Source organism: Palaemon carinicauda, chromosome 34 (assembly GCF_036898095.1).
Source record: "Palaemon carinicauda isolate YSFRI2023 chromosome 34, ASM3689809v2, whole genome shotgun sequence".
Taxonomy (NCBI): domain Eukaryota; kingdom Metazoa; phylum Arthropoda; class Malacostraca; order Decapoda; family Palaemonidae; genus Palaemon; species Palaemon carinicauda.
In genome coordinates this window covers 58,425,808-58,440,807 of record NC_090758.1, presented here as the reverse complement: position 1 = coordinate 58,440,807, position 15,000 = coordinate 58,425,808, and the positions used below count along the sequence as shown (strand labels likewise).

The 15,000-nt window shown below is 29.4% G+C and overlaps 1 protein-coding gene and 1 pseudogene across 1 annotated transcript in view; both read left to right on the top strand.

Moving 5' to 3' along the window:
• The window catches only part of LOC137626641 (neuroligin-2-like), a 57,188-nt pseudogene extending 45,892 nt beyond the window's left edge, over positions 1-11,296 (top strand).
• Positions 11,297-11,708: 412 nt separating this feature from the next.
• LOC137626960 (neuroligin-4, Y-linked-like) overlaps positions 11,709-15,000 on the top strand; it is a 3,475-nt gene continuing 183 nt past the window's right edge. Inside the window, exons 1-3 of the mRNA XM_068357944.1 lie at positions 11,709-11,719; positions 13,230-13,345; positions 14,047-15,000. The exon at positions 14,047-15,000 is cut by the window's right edge and continues 183 nt beyond it. Of these exons, the coding sequence (XP_068214045.1) occupies positions 11,709-11,719; positions 13,230-13,345; positions 14,047-15,000 (1,081 nt within the window). The remainder of the gene's footprint in view (positions 11,720-13,229; positions 13,346-14,046) is intronic.

Below are 15,000 nucleotides of genomic sequence, written 5' to 3'. Positions count from 1 at the left end.
TCTCTCTCTCTCTCTCTCTCTCTCTCTCTCTCTCTCTCTCTCAATTTAGACCCTATTGTCTCTGTATTTTCTCTCGAAATGTTAACTGCCTTCCCTCCTACAAAGAAATCCCGAGTAATAGAATTAAAATCCTCCTTTACACATAAAACCTTAATATTCCGTCTTAGTCGGCCACGAATGAATTGAGAAATGAATCATTCATTTCGTGAAATCATAATTCAAAATGATAGTGAAATAGAACTGGCTTCTTTCATTATTCATTATTCATGATCTTATTTTGTTTCTAACTTAATAAGATTATTTTATATAAACAATTTTTTTTTTATATATTTCCTTACTTTGTTTTATATAGGTTCAATCGTTTAAACCGATTATCTTTTATAAAAAAAAAAAAACTAGAGTCATAATTTAATTAGCAATAAAATTTCATATTTCTTAATATCTTTAAGCTTTTAATACCCTAACTTTTACACTTTATATTTTAAACAATTCTATTTAATCTTACCTAATACCAAATCTCGTTTGGATCTTAAAATTATCTTTTAACATGTGCACAGCGTTAATAATTACAGTTGAAAAATCATACAACCTAATCCTGTTATTACAATGTCTATATTTAGAGAACTAAAATCCATGAAAAAAATATACATCATATATTATAAGTTAATGTATTTACATATGAATATTTAATATACATATATATATATATATATATATATATATATATATATATATACATATATATATATACATATATATATATATACATATATATATATATATATATATATATATATATATATATATATATATATATATATGTATATATATATATATATATATATATATATATATATATATATATATATATATATATATATATATATATATGTATATATATATGAGAAAAATAAACTCTTTAAATAATAATAATAATAATAATAATAATAATAATAATAATAATAATAATAATAATAATAATAATGATAAAATCAATAATAATAATAATAATAATAATAATAATAATAATAATAATAATAATAATAATAATAATAATAATAATAATAATACCCTTCACAAAGACTATTTAAAGCAATAGAATAATCTGGCAGTTAAAATTGCAAATACATTTCTGTCAGACACATTAATATAAGTCTCGTCTTTTAAATCATTTATCAATATGTTTTATATTATGACCTATAATAGATGAACTTTAGGAATAAAAGAGTGGGACCTCTAAGATTGCAAAAAAAAGATCATAGGAAGAAAGAGAAGACGATATAATAAAAAGCTAAGAAAATATGCGGGTAAATACTATTATAAAAAGACAGTGAACAGACTGAAATGGAAGGACATGTATAGAAAGATAGATAGGTATAGTGAAAATACTGACAGCTATTTCTCTCTCTCTCTCTCTCTCTCTCTCTCTCTCTCTCTCTCTCTCTCTCTCTCTCTCTCTCTCTCTCAAGAACGTTCCCTGAGGAGCCTCGCTGTATGCAACATTAAAATCCTTCTGTTTCTTGATTGATTAATGACGAAATGTTTAGCTGTAGGAATCGACTTCATTTTTCTACTCTTGCTAAAGAGGCTGCTTTCCTACTGCTTTCATTCTCCATGAAACTTTAATCTAGTTATGAAGTTTATATACGTTTTTAATCTCTCTCTCTCTCTCTCTCTCTCTCTCTCTCTCTCTCTCTCTCTCTCTCTCTGTGTTTAAGAGTCTGCAGATATATCATGCTTCTGTATTAGTCAATATCTATATCTCTCTCAACCTATGTTGGTAAGATGACCTCACTCCCAAGTATTCGCAGATTCAGCCTGCTAAAATCCTATTTTAGCATTATGTAGTCCTAGAACCCCAATTGCTAGATCCGAGTACCGCTCCTACTTGCTTGCTTGCAGATGCAGCTCTGATGGCCTACCCAGTGGTCGTCTTCATCCACGGAGAGTCGTTTGAGTGGGGATCTTCAAGTCTCTACGATGGATCAGTTCTGGCAGCTCTGGGCAAGGTCATTGTGGTGACTCTCAACTATCGTCTCGGCATTCTGGGTAAACAAGGTTCCTCTATATTCTTTCTCAGTTTGAAGGCATATTCTTTGTAAGTAAGGTTGTATAGTCATGGAAAGTAAAGTAGCATATTCTTAGTGAATAAGGTTGTATATTATTGGTAAGTAAAGTTATTGTGTTGGTAAGCAAAGTTGTAATTTTTAATAAGGAAAGTAGTTGTTTTTGGTAAAATGAAATTAAAACTTTTGGTAAGTAAGGTATTCTAGTATTCTTGTAAGTAAGGTTGAATGTTCTTAGTAATTAAGGTTGTTGCCTTGATAATCAAAATTATAGTTCTCGTAATTGAGGATGAACATACTTGATAAGTAAGGTTGTTGGATATTCTTTGGTAAGTGAAGTTTTATATTCTTAGTAAGATAAGTTATTGTATATTCTTGGAAAGCAAGGTTGTATATTCTTTAGAGAGTATAATCAGAGCCAATTAGGTTATATATTTTTGTTAGTCAAAAAAAAAGAGAGAAAAAACACTTTTAATCCTGTCGACTCTAAAAGAATCTGTGGCAGCAAGATGAAGACTGGAATATGGTAAAGTCCCCTTCGATAAACTTCTTCTTGTTTCCTGGAAAGAGAGACACAGGCAGCGAATCAACCATTGGAAAACACCCAGGAATAAATCAGTCTCGATACCTTTACAAAATGCAGACGTAGAAGTAAAAATGCTTTACGGACCAAAGGGATGGTTTTGCCTTTTGCTTTCGAAAAACAAAGTTTTTTTTTTTTTTTTTTTTTTTTTTTTTTTTTTTTTTTTTGGGGGGGGGGGGTGGGCTTCAAGGCTGCAAATGGATGCTGCAGTTCAGAATTTTTATCTTAAAAGGGAGATTAAAGTTGAAGCAAGTTACCAGAAATTGTCATATTACCTTCATGTCGATATGTATGAACATGAAAATATACATTATTTTTTTTTACCTGTTGAATGGTATATCACTTAGCTTGAGGTTGTTATACCAAAGGGTTGCTCCTGGTCCTCCATCAAATACCACCAACTAGCAGCTGTTGTTAAGAATATAATTAAAAGGTTTGTAACATTAACAGCCAAAGAAACAAGATATCACACACACACACACACACACACATATATATATATATATATATATATATATATATATATATATATATATATATGCGTGTGTATTCATATATATATATATATATATATATATATATATATATATATATATATATATATATATATATATATATATATATATATATATATACAGTATATATATATATATATATATATATATATATATATATATATATATATATATATATATATATATATATATATATATATATATGCGTGTGTATTCATATATATATATATATATATATATATATATATATATATATATATATATATATATATATATAGAAGCCATAAAATATACATATATATATATATATATATATATATATATATATATATATATTCATTCATATAAGCCATAAATTATGCTCCCTCTAATGTCTGAATTTTTTTATTCTGCAGGGGATCAGAGGACCAAGAGAGAATACATTCAAATATAATAGCTTCTGGTCGTGCTTGAGAGTCGAACCTTGGCTCAAGAAACTGAGGATCTATTGATCTAGCAGCTCCTCTTGGGTAAATTACTAAGTCGATGAAACCCCAGTTTATTAGGCCGGGTTCGATTCCCGGTCTGATCAGAGGCTATTTTCTTAAACCTGATTCCCCCTTGAGTCACTGATCGCGTAGTAATGAGAATCCAGATATAATGAGGAGTATAATATATGGCTTATATGAATATGAATATGAAAAACTTGTCTAAATATGCAAAATTATAATATACATATACGTACATACATCAATATCTGAACTTTTCAACTTAATATACCCCAGGTTTTTACAACGCGAACACTGACCCAGTGGGTCGCCCAACTGTAGCTAACTACGGCCTGATGGACCAGCTGGCTGCCTTGCACTGGGTTCAAGAGAACATCGTCCGCTTCGGGGGTGACCCAGGTCAGGTCACGGTCATGGGTCACGGCACGGGAGCCGCCTGCCTCAACTACCTTGTCATATCGCCCGCTGCTACAGGTCAGTCAGTAAGTAAACCTTGTTCTCTGTGACAAAGGGAAATTTGGAAGATTATAAGATATCCCTTAGGTGTTGTTACTTGGGGTTGGAGGGATGACGTGATGTTAAACCTTTTACCCCCAGGGTATTTGGAAATTTCCAACCCTTATCCTCCAAGGGTTATTTTTTTTCAAGCACATTTTGCATTATATATTTTTTTTTAAATTGTTCTAACAGCCTTAATTTCGATCATAGAGAGGTCAGGTTGGTCTCATTCTTTTGGAAAATCCCTGAAATTTCCCAATAATTATCAAAAATATGCAAAAAAAAATATATATAAATAGCAGTTTTTTGCAAGGACGTACCGGTACGTCCTTGGGGGTAAAGGGATGAGTTTTGTGAAACGTACCAGTACGTCCTTTGGGGGTAAAAGGGTTAATGGCTTTTAGCGTGATATTTCTAATGGATGCATTTGATATCATGATTACTTCTAATATTGCTGCTGCAGTTACTGTAGCCTAACTAATCCTAGCACTACAACTAATAATAATAATAATAATAATAATAATAATAATAATAATAATAATAATAATAATAATAATAATAATAATAATAATAATAATAATGATAATAATAATAATAACCTAAAATCTTTTACTTTAATAATAATAATAATAATAATAATAATAATAATAATAATAATAATAATAATAATAATAATGATAATAATGATCTGAATAATAATAAAAAAATTACAATAAGAATAATTCTAATAATAATAAAAATAATAATTATCATTCTTCTCAATATTTTCACTATTATTATTACTATTATCGTTAATTTTATTATTATTACTCTAATTATTATTATTATTATTATTATTATTATTATTATTATTATTATTATTATTATTATTAATTTTTCTTTTATTATTATTATTATTATTATTATTATTATTATTATTATTATTATTATTATTACTAAACGTAGCATCTTCCCTCTTAAAAGAAATAATCAGGTCGAACAAAATCCTCCATCTATTCGACAAATGTAAATTCCTGAAAGGAAACGTATTTCAAAATCCCAAAATTGAAACGAGAGTTGAATCATTCAGATAATACAATTACTATATCGTGGAGCATCTCAAGTTTCCTCAAAGGACTTCCTCATTTGATTTCAACTTTCATTTGTATGTTTTGGAATAATGTTTCTGTTTAATTCGGTTTATGGGTATTTTGATTGTTTCTAATAATATTGGAAATTGATATATATATATATATATATATATATATATATATATATATATATATATATATATATATATACATACATATATATATATATATATATATATATATATATATATATATATATATATATATATATACATACATATATATGTATATATATATATATATATATATATATATATATATATATATATATATATAAATATATATATATACTGTATATATATATATATATATATATATATATATATATATATATATGCATATATATATATATATATATATATATATATATATACATATATATATACATATATAAATATATATATATATATATATATATATATATATATATATATATATATATATATATATATATATATATATATATATATATATATATATATATGTATATATATATATATATATATATATATATATATATATATGTATGTATATATATTTATATATAAATATATATGTGTGTGTGTTTGTGTATGTATACATACCTTCGTACTTGATTTCTTGTGATTCCTAATTAAAAAGTCAGATTGAATAAACTTCAATGTCTAAATCCCATTCCATTCTATTATTATTAAGAATACGAAACGAGTTGGAACATTATTGAGAGAAAAGACGGATGGAGATGATATAGTTTATGATATTTATGACCACTCAGGTTTACCGAATCTTTAAATGTTTAAACACATACACACACACTCACTCCTATGTATATATAAGACATACAGAAGCAGACACACACATACACATACACACACTCACACACACACTCACTACTATGTATATATAAGACATACAGAAGCAGACACGCACATACACATACACACACTCACACACACATACACATACACACACACACACACACACACACACATATATATATATATATATATATATATATATATATATATATATATAATATATATATATATATATATATATATATATACATATATATATATATATATATATATATATATATATATATATATATATATATATATATATATATATATATATATATATACATATATACCTAAAAACATATAAATTTAACAGCCCCTCTAAACTAGTAAGACCATAGAATCTTTCCTACCATAATATCCTTCGGCCAATCCTTCTACCTTGGTCATCAGGAGCGGGTCTGTTCAAGCGAGCAATCCTGATGTCAGGATCTGCACTCAGTCCCTGGGCTTCAGTCCGGGACCCACATGGACACGCCTTCGATGTAGCCACCCAGCTGGACTGCCCTGTTCCAAACGACCTCTTTCGCCACTATGAAAATCTTCTCCAGTGTCTGAGGAAGAGGCCTCTGCACGATATATTGCAGGTGATCGATTATGTTCTTGATTTAATCTGAATGAGTATTTGATTACTTGTGTAAGTGACCCGTCAAAAATCACAGGTTAGCGTTTAGATAGATACGCTTACACACGCAGATACAGACGCAATTCCTCTTCCAAGGGTATGAATATTCCCTCTCATCCTACTCTCGGGATGGGGAGAGAAAATTAATATATATATATATATATATATATATATATATATATATATATATATATATATATATATATATATATATATATATATATATATATATATATATAGCTAGATTCTTGCGAATTATTATAAAAGAGATCATAATTTCAACTTATTTACATATTCATTTTTTTTTATTCTATATAACAATAAGACATTCTAAGAAAATGAAGGAAAATCATTATACTTTGACTATTATACAATTTCAACTTCTACTCTTTCCACTCTTTTACGCTAGAATTATACATAGTAAATTATTCTGTTTTTAGTAATTATTCTGCACCCCCCCCCCACCCCTCCTGGCTATGAGTCTCCACAGAGTTCACACAACAAATTGAAATGTTACTGTTTTTTTTTTCTTTTTCTGTAATTATAATTTCATAATTTGTTAACAGATATCTTCATTAAATCTTAATCAATTATCCTGTATTTACCGTTTCATTTCTATATTTCTTATGAGTATGATATTCCTGGGTAGAGAATAAAAATATAAGATATTAATGATAAAATCTATTAAACAATATGGCAATTTGTTTAAAAAAAAATAATTGGTTATTTTTTTCTCTATGTAGCAAGTAATTCCTTCAAGTTACTAATGGGTAATTAAAGAATAGGTAAAAATTATTTCTATTTCTAGTAATTAAACAATCTATAAATTGTATATACATTTTTGTGGATACGTAAAAATTATTTCTAGTAACAAACAGAACTAAATTCTAGTTAAAAGTCTATTTCGATACATGAAGGGGTGTTTTGGAAAACTAAAGTTCTTTTAGGAAGTTGTGTTTATATTTAACCTAACAATAAACAGTAGGACTTCTACGTTTGATTTGAAATAATTTTCACTTAAGTTGATTTTATCAAAGAACTTTTAATTATTTCTAGCAAGAATTATAACTATAAATTTTGATTAAAAGTCCATCTTTATACCTAAAGGTGTGTTTTGTAAAAACAAAATATTATTGGTAATTTGAATTTATATTAAACCTAACAATGTATGATTTGACTGTGCACTTGTAAATGCTTTTAACTCAAGATGATTTCTTTTCAGTATAATAATACTTCAATCAATAATATGAAAGACAAATAATAAGTTTACCTTAATATTTCTGTCTAAATAATAATTATGATTCAGGAAAAATATAACTTTTATTGAAGAAAATAACAATAACTCAATGTTCTTAAAGGTTCAACTAAAGACATCCAAGTTTCAAGTGGCTGTTGGCCCCAGCATCGATGGTGTCACTATCAAACCAGACTGGAAAAATTATCAGAGCAAAATGGGTAAGTTTAACTTCTAAATTTTCGTAGAGGAGCTTTATATGTTAATTCAGAAGCAAAAAACATTTATTTATTATAAAAGCTATTCAGGGTCGCAACTGATAATGTATGACTGGATAATTACACTGAATACATATAATGCATGAGATAGATAATACAGCTGAAACTCGCAGATTAATATTATTGCATACATATACCTCTATACACATACAGGCATATATATGTGTGATAGTTCATGCATTTTGGTAAACAAGCTTTGAGAATCTTTTGGTGTTCTGCTAACAAGGACAGCATCATCAGTATAGACTAGGTCTGCTAAATTCTTATTACCAATCCATTCTAATGATTCTCCACCATTTCCGACTTTTCTACGCATTACAAAATCCACGAGGATAAACAACATAGGTGACAACACATTCCCTTGGATACTCCGCTTTTCATTGGAAATTCATTTGATACCATTCCAGTAACATTAGTTTAGCACTTGCTCTGCTCATGAACAGACTTAATAAAATTTCCATATTCAAGGGGAATTCCATAATAACGTATTACTCTCCATACAACTGGCCGGTGCACACTATCAAATGCTTTTTCTTAGTCCACAAATGCCATCAAAAATGGGTTACTGTAATTATTGCTATCAGTCAGGTCTCCATTTTTTGCCATTTTCACCAACGCTCCTAACTCCCATTCATCAGGTTTTGCCTCTTCATGCCACATTCTACAAAATAATCTTGTAAGTACTCTGGGAGTCACTTCATTTTCTGCCAGTATCATCTCGACACTTATTCCATCGTATCCAGGGGCTTTCCATCTCTTTAGTGTTTTGAGCATAGCTTCGACTTCAAATACACTGAATTCATTCATGGGCACACCAAGGTCTGCATCAGCTTCAGGTATATCAATCATATATATATATATATATATATATATATATATATATATATATATATATATATATATATATATATATATATATATATATATATATATATATATATATATATATATATATATATATATATATATATATATATATATATATATATATATATATATATATGTATATATACATATACATATATATACATATATATATGTATATATATATATATATATATATATATATATATGTATATGTATATATAAATAAATATATATATATATATATATATATATATATATATATATATATCTATATATATGTATATTTAACTATATATAGGTATATATATATATATATATATATATACCTATATAGGTATATATATGTATATATATATATATATATATATATATATATATATATATATGTATATATATATATATATATATATATATATATATATATATATATATATATATATATATATGTATATATATATATATATATATATATATATATATATATATATATATATATATATATATATATACATATATTTATATATATATATATATATATATATATATATATATATATATTTATATATATATATATATATATATATATATATATATATATATATATTATATATATATATATATATATATATATATATATATATATGTATATATATATATATATATATATATATATATATATATATATAAGTGTGTACTGTATATATATATTAACCTCTTTCTAAGGGAGGATACCTCAACATAGCAAAAGGGTTAGTGTATCGCCATGATCAACAAAGCTGTTATATGACTACTCACAATAGCTATATTTGCTGTAAGCAATCATACATAAATCTCCTACCATCACCAATCCGCAGTTGGTAAACGTGGTGATGAAAACTAGCCAAACCACAGTCATGAATAAGGACATGGATGTGGCTAATGTCCTGCAGAGTTCTAGGCACAGCTGCTTCTGTTGTTGTTGTTGGTTTTAAATACAGAGATATATACAGTTACGAACTGAATTCCTTGCATAATGAATACATACGTTTAAACAATAAAATTCCTATTTTCTAAACTAAAAAATAAGCTATAGGATATATGTATATATACTTAATCGTATGTCATTAATTTCCTAATTTGTCTATAACAAGTAATATTCTTAATCAGTCAACTATAAAAAGAAAATGAGAAAATTCTTTCTTTTCCTCTTGACTTCAAAGGCAAGGAAGGTCGAACTCCAGTTGACCTCCTTTTAGGAATGACAGCTGCCAACCTCCTTGACATCCTGACTCAGCAAGAATTCCTGGAAGGTTTCGATGCTGACTATAGGGAGGATCTGCTGAGATCCTTCGTAGTCAATAACTATCGTTATCATCTGCAGGTGGGATTATTATTATTATTATTATTATTATTATTATTATTATTATTATTATTATTATTATTATTATTATTATTATTATTATTATTATTACCTAGGCTACACACATATATGAACTATACCATCTATTAAATAAAAGCATACCTCACATGGAGCCTTTTCATCTCCCTCTACAGGAAATAATGTTAGCCATCACAGCCGAGTACACTGATTGGTCGAGATCCCTCCATCAACCAATCAGCATCAGGGACTCAACCGGCCAAGGCCTTCACGATGCGAATATCGTCTCGCCGATGGCAGATCTTGCTAAGCAGCTCTACACGACTTCCCGATCATCTTATCTCTACGTGTTGGAGGAAGAAGATTCAGATGTACGTTGATATGGGTAGATTGGATTTATATATAAGATAAGAAATATGGTATATCATTTTTTAAATGAGAATCGTTAATAATCTAAAGAAAGTTTTTGAATATCATCCATATATTAGAGATGTATGTATCCAGATCATGCTAATTATATTTTTGATAACATAAAATAATAAATACCGATAAAAGAATCATGATATGAATAAAATCTTCTATACCTTTTTCATTAAAATCATTATTTCTTACTTCAGTAATTATTACAATAAAACTTCAAATTTGAACTAATTATCTTTCCCAAAGTCTGGAAATGAGAGTCTTCTCCTGGACGAGCTGGCGTACGTCTTTGGTGGTCCTATGGGCGGTCTTGGACCTTTGGCCTCAAGTTATAACTTCACTAAGAAGGATGTCACACTCAGCAAATCGTTCATATCAATGTGGAGTAATTTCATAAAATTTGGGTGAGTACAAGGTGGTTTTAGAAGGGGAAGGGAATGTATGAATCAGATTTTTACAGTTAGGCTGATATGCAAGAAATATTTAGCAAAAGGTGAGGAGGTGTATGTTGCATTTAAGGATCTGGAGAAAACATATGATACAGTTGATAGGGAAGCGATGTGAAATGTGATGAGGTTATATAGAATTGGTGGAAGGTTTTTGTAAGCAGTGAAAAGTTTCTACAATGGTAGTAAAGCGTGTGTTAGGGTAGGAAATGAAGTGAACGATTAGTTTCCGGTGAGGGTGGGGCCGAGAGAGGGATATGTGATGTTGCCATGCTTGTTTAACTTGTATGTTGATGGAGTGATGAGAGAGGTGAATTCTCGATTGCTTGGACGAGGATTGAAGCTGATAGACACGAATGATCATGAATGGGAGGTAAATCAGTTGTTTTTTGCGGATGATACTCTACTGGTTGCAGACTCGGAAGAGAAACTTGGCCGATTAGTGACAGGATTTGGAAGGATATGTGAGAGAAGGAAGTTGAGAGTTTATGTGGGTGAGAGTAAGGTTATGAGATGTACGAGAAGGGAAGGTGGTGCGAGGTTGAATGTCATGTTGAATGGAGAGTTACTTGAGGATGTGGATCAGTTCAAGTACTTGGGGTCTGTTGTTGAAGCAAATGGTTGAGTGGAAGCAGATGTACGTCAGAGAGTGAACAAAGGATGCAAAGTGTTGTGGCCAGTGAAGGGAGTGATAAAGAATAGAGGGTTAGGCATGAATGTAAAGAGAGTTTTGTATGGGAAAGTGATTGTACCAACTGTGATGTATGGATCGGAGTTGTGGGGAATGAAAGTGACGGGTAGACAGAAATTGAATGTGTTTGAGATGAAGTGTCTGAGAAGTATGACTGGTGTATCTCGAGAAGATAGGGTTAGGAAGGAAGTAGTGAGAGTGAGAACGGGTGTAAGAAATGATTTAACAGCTAGAGTGGATATGAATGTATTGAGGTGCTTTGGCCATGTTGAGAGAATGGAAAATCGCTGTCTGCTAAAGAAAGTGATGAATGGAAGAGTTGATGGGAGAAGTACAAGAGGAAGGTTAAGATTTGGGTGGATGGATGGAGTGAAGAAAGCTCTGGGTGATAGGAGGATAGATGTGAGAGGCAAGAGAGCGTGCTAGATACAGGAATGAATGGTGAGCGATTGTGATGCAGTTCCTGTAGGCCCTGCTGCTTCCCCTGGTCGCCTTGGATGACTGCGGAGGTAGCAGCAGTAGGGGATTCAGCGTTATAAAGCTTCATCTATGCTGGATAACGGGGGAGGGTGGGCTGTGGCACCCTAGCAGTACCAGCCGAACTTGGTTGACTTCTTCGTCAGGCTTGGAGGAGCATAGAGAGGAAAGGTCCCTTTTTTCATTCATTTGATGTCGGCTACCACCCAAAATTAGTGGAAGTACCTTGGTATATGGATATGGATATATATGTATATATATATATATATATATATTGATATATATATATATATATATATATATATATATATATATATATATATATATATATATATATATTTATATATATATGTATATATATATATATATTTATATACACATATATATATATATATATATGTGTGTATATAGATATATATATATATATATATATATATATATATATATATATATATATATATATATATATATATATATATATATATATATATATATATATATATATATATATATATATATATATATATATATATATATATGTATATATATATATATATATATATATATATATATATATATATATATATATATATATATACACACATATATATATACATATATATGTATAAAATACTGTACATTTTATATCATTGATACCATAAATCAATCAATTATACTTATGGTATCAATTCAAAACTCTATGTTCATATTACAGACATCCAAAAGACACAGTCTCCAAAGCTAAGATGTCCGAGAGTGCAAACGATATATCTTCTGAAGACCAGATATGGCCCAAATATGATCCAGTTTATCAGAGATACTTTCGAATAGGTGAGGTTCTTATTTTTGGGGGGCTATATTCCCTCAGAGATATAATGATACAATGATTTTCAATATTTTCTAGATATATAACCTTAGGTCAGAAAAATACACTTATTCATATTATTAGAGTAATTTTATTTCTTCATGATAACTTACATATTAATTAATAATCCCTTTCTTCTCTATATATGAAATCTTATGTTCTAGATGTTAACATCTCTCTCTCTCTCTCTCTCTCTCTCTCTCTCTCTCTCTCTCTCTCTCTCTCTCTCTCTCTCTCTCTCTCTCTCCAATAACCCAACTCCTATGAATATCATTAACCTAAACTAATAGAACAACTTCTTCAATGCACTTCACAAAACTATTGAACCTTAATAAAATACTAATATTTAACTGGTGATTAATCTAATAAACTAAATGATAGTACATCTAAAATGATATGATATAATTCTAATCATCACTATAGATATGATATGTAGCTTTTCCAGAAACTTGCTTTAGGTAAGTTTTAGTGTTTGGATTCTATTTGTAATAGCTTATGAAGCCTTAACATCCAAAACGCATTCATTGATAAATTAATAAAAATATTTATTCATAACATCAAGAGTCAGAAACATATATCTTATATTTAAGGAATATATCTTCTATAGATATTGTATCCTCGTTTTCACATAATTACTTTTAGTTACCTATATGTCTATTCATTCCAGGAACACAGAACTCTGTACGTGACCATTACCGTGCTGGAAAAGTAGCCTTGTGGTCCTGGCTAGTACCTGGTCTCGAACGAGTGGGTACTCGGTACGGCCCAGGTAAAAACTTTCACAGATTACCAACTGATCTCCAGTCAGGTTTATACCCTGAATCAACAGGTCAGTATATCTTTACTGAAGGCTTTCTATCTAGCCCAATCACTCCAACCTTCACTGGCCCAACAAACACACCCCATAACTTGACAATTGTAGTTACGGCTAACAAAAACCAAGTTAGTGAATCAGGTAATTTGGATATGCTAAGTCAAATGGGAAAAGATTTCCCTTACACAACTGCACTGAGTATGACAGTGGCCATTGCCTGCTCTTTGCTAATCCTAAATATCTTGGTTCTTACTACCATTTATTATCAACATAAGGCCAACCACCGGAGCCTCACCAAAGGCTCGCAGGACGCGAATAGCGAGAGTGGGAATGACGTCCAGTTGCTCTCGTCTGGGGACAATTGTAAGACAATATATGCCCCAGGGCATTATGGAACCTTGAGGCCTTCTATCACAATGCATAGCAACCTGGCCACAGCCTTTGAAGAGGAGTCCCAGCACGACTGTCAGCCAGACTACATAAGCAGCGTACAAACCATAGACGATATAACTGGTGTAACATCCAATAGGATCTCTCCAGATACGCAAGGCATCGTTTTGAATACCCAAACGCTACACAAACCACAAGAAAATATATTGACAGTTACAATGCTCAAGCAGCCTGTGGCTTCGTACACATCTCCGAATGATGGTGAACTTGTCTCTACATATTCACCAGTCGATGGTCAACTCGTCCCTACGCATTCAACAAAAGAGTATCAACTCGTCAAAAACTGTTCACCCAACGCAGGCCATCCAGTTACAAGTTATTCTACGAAGGAGGGACAACTTATTCCCAATTATTTGT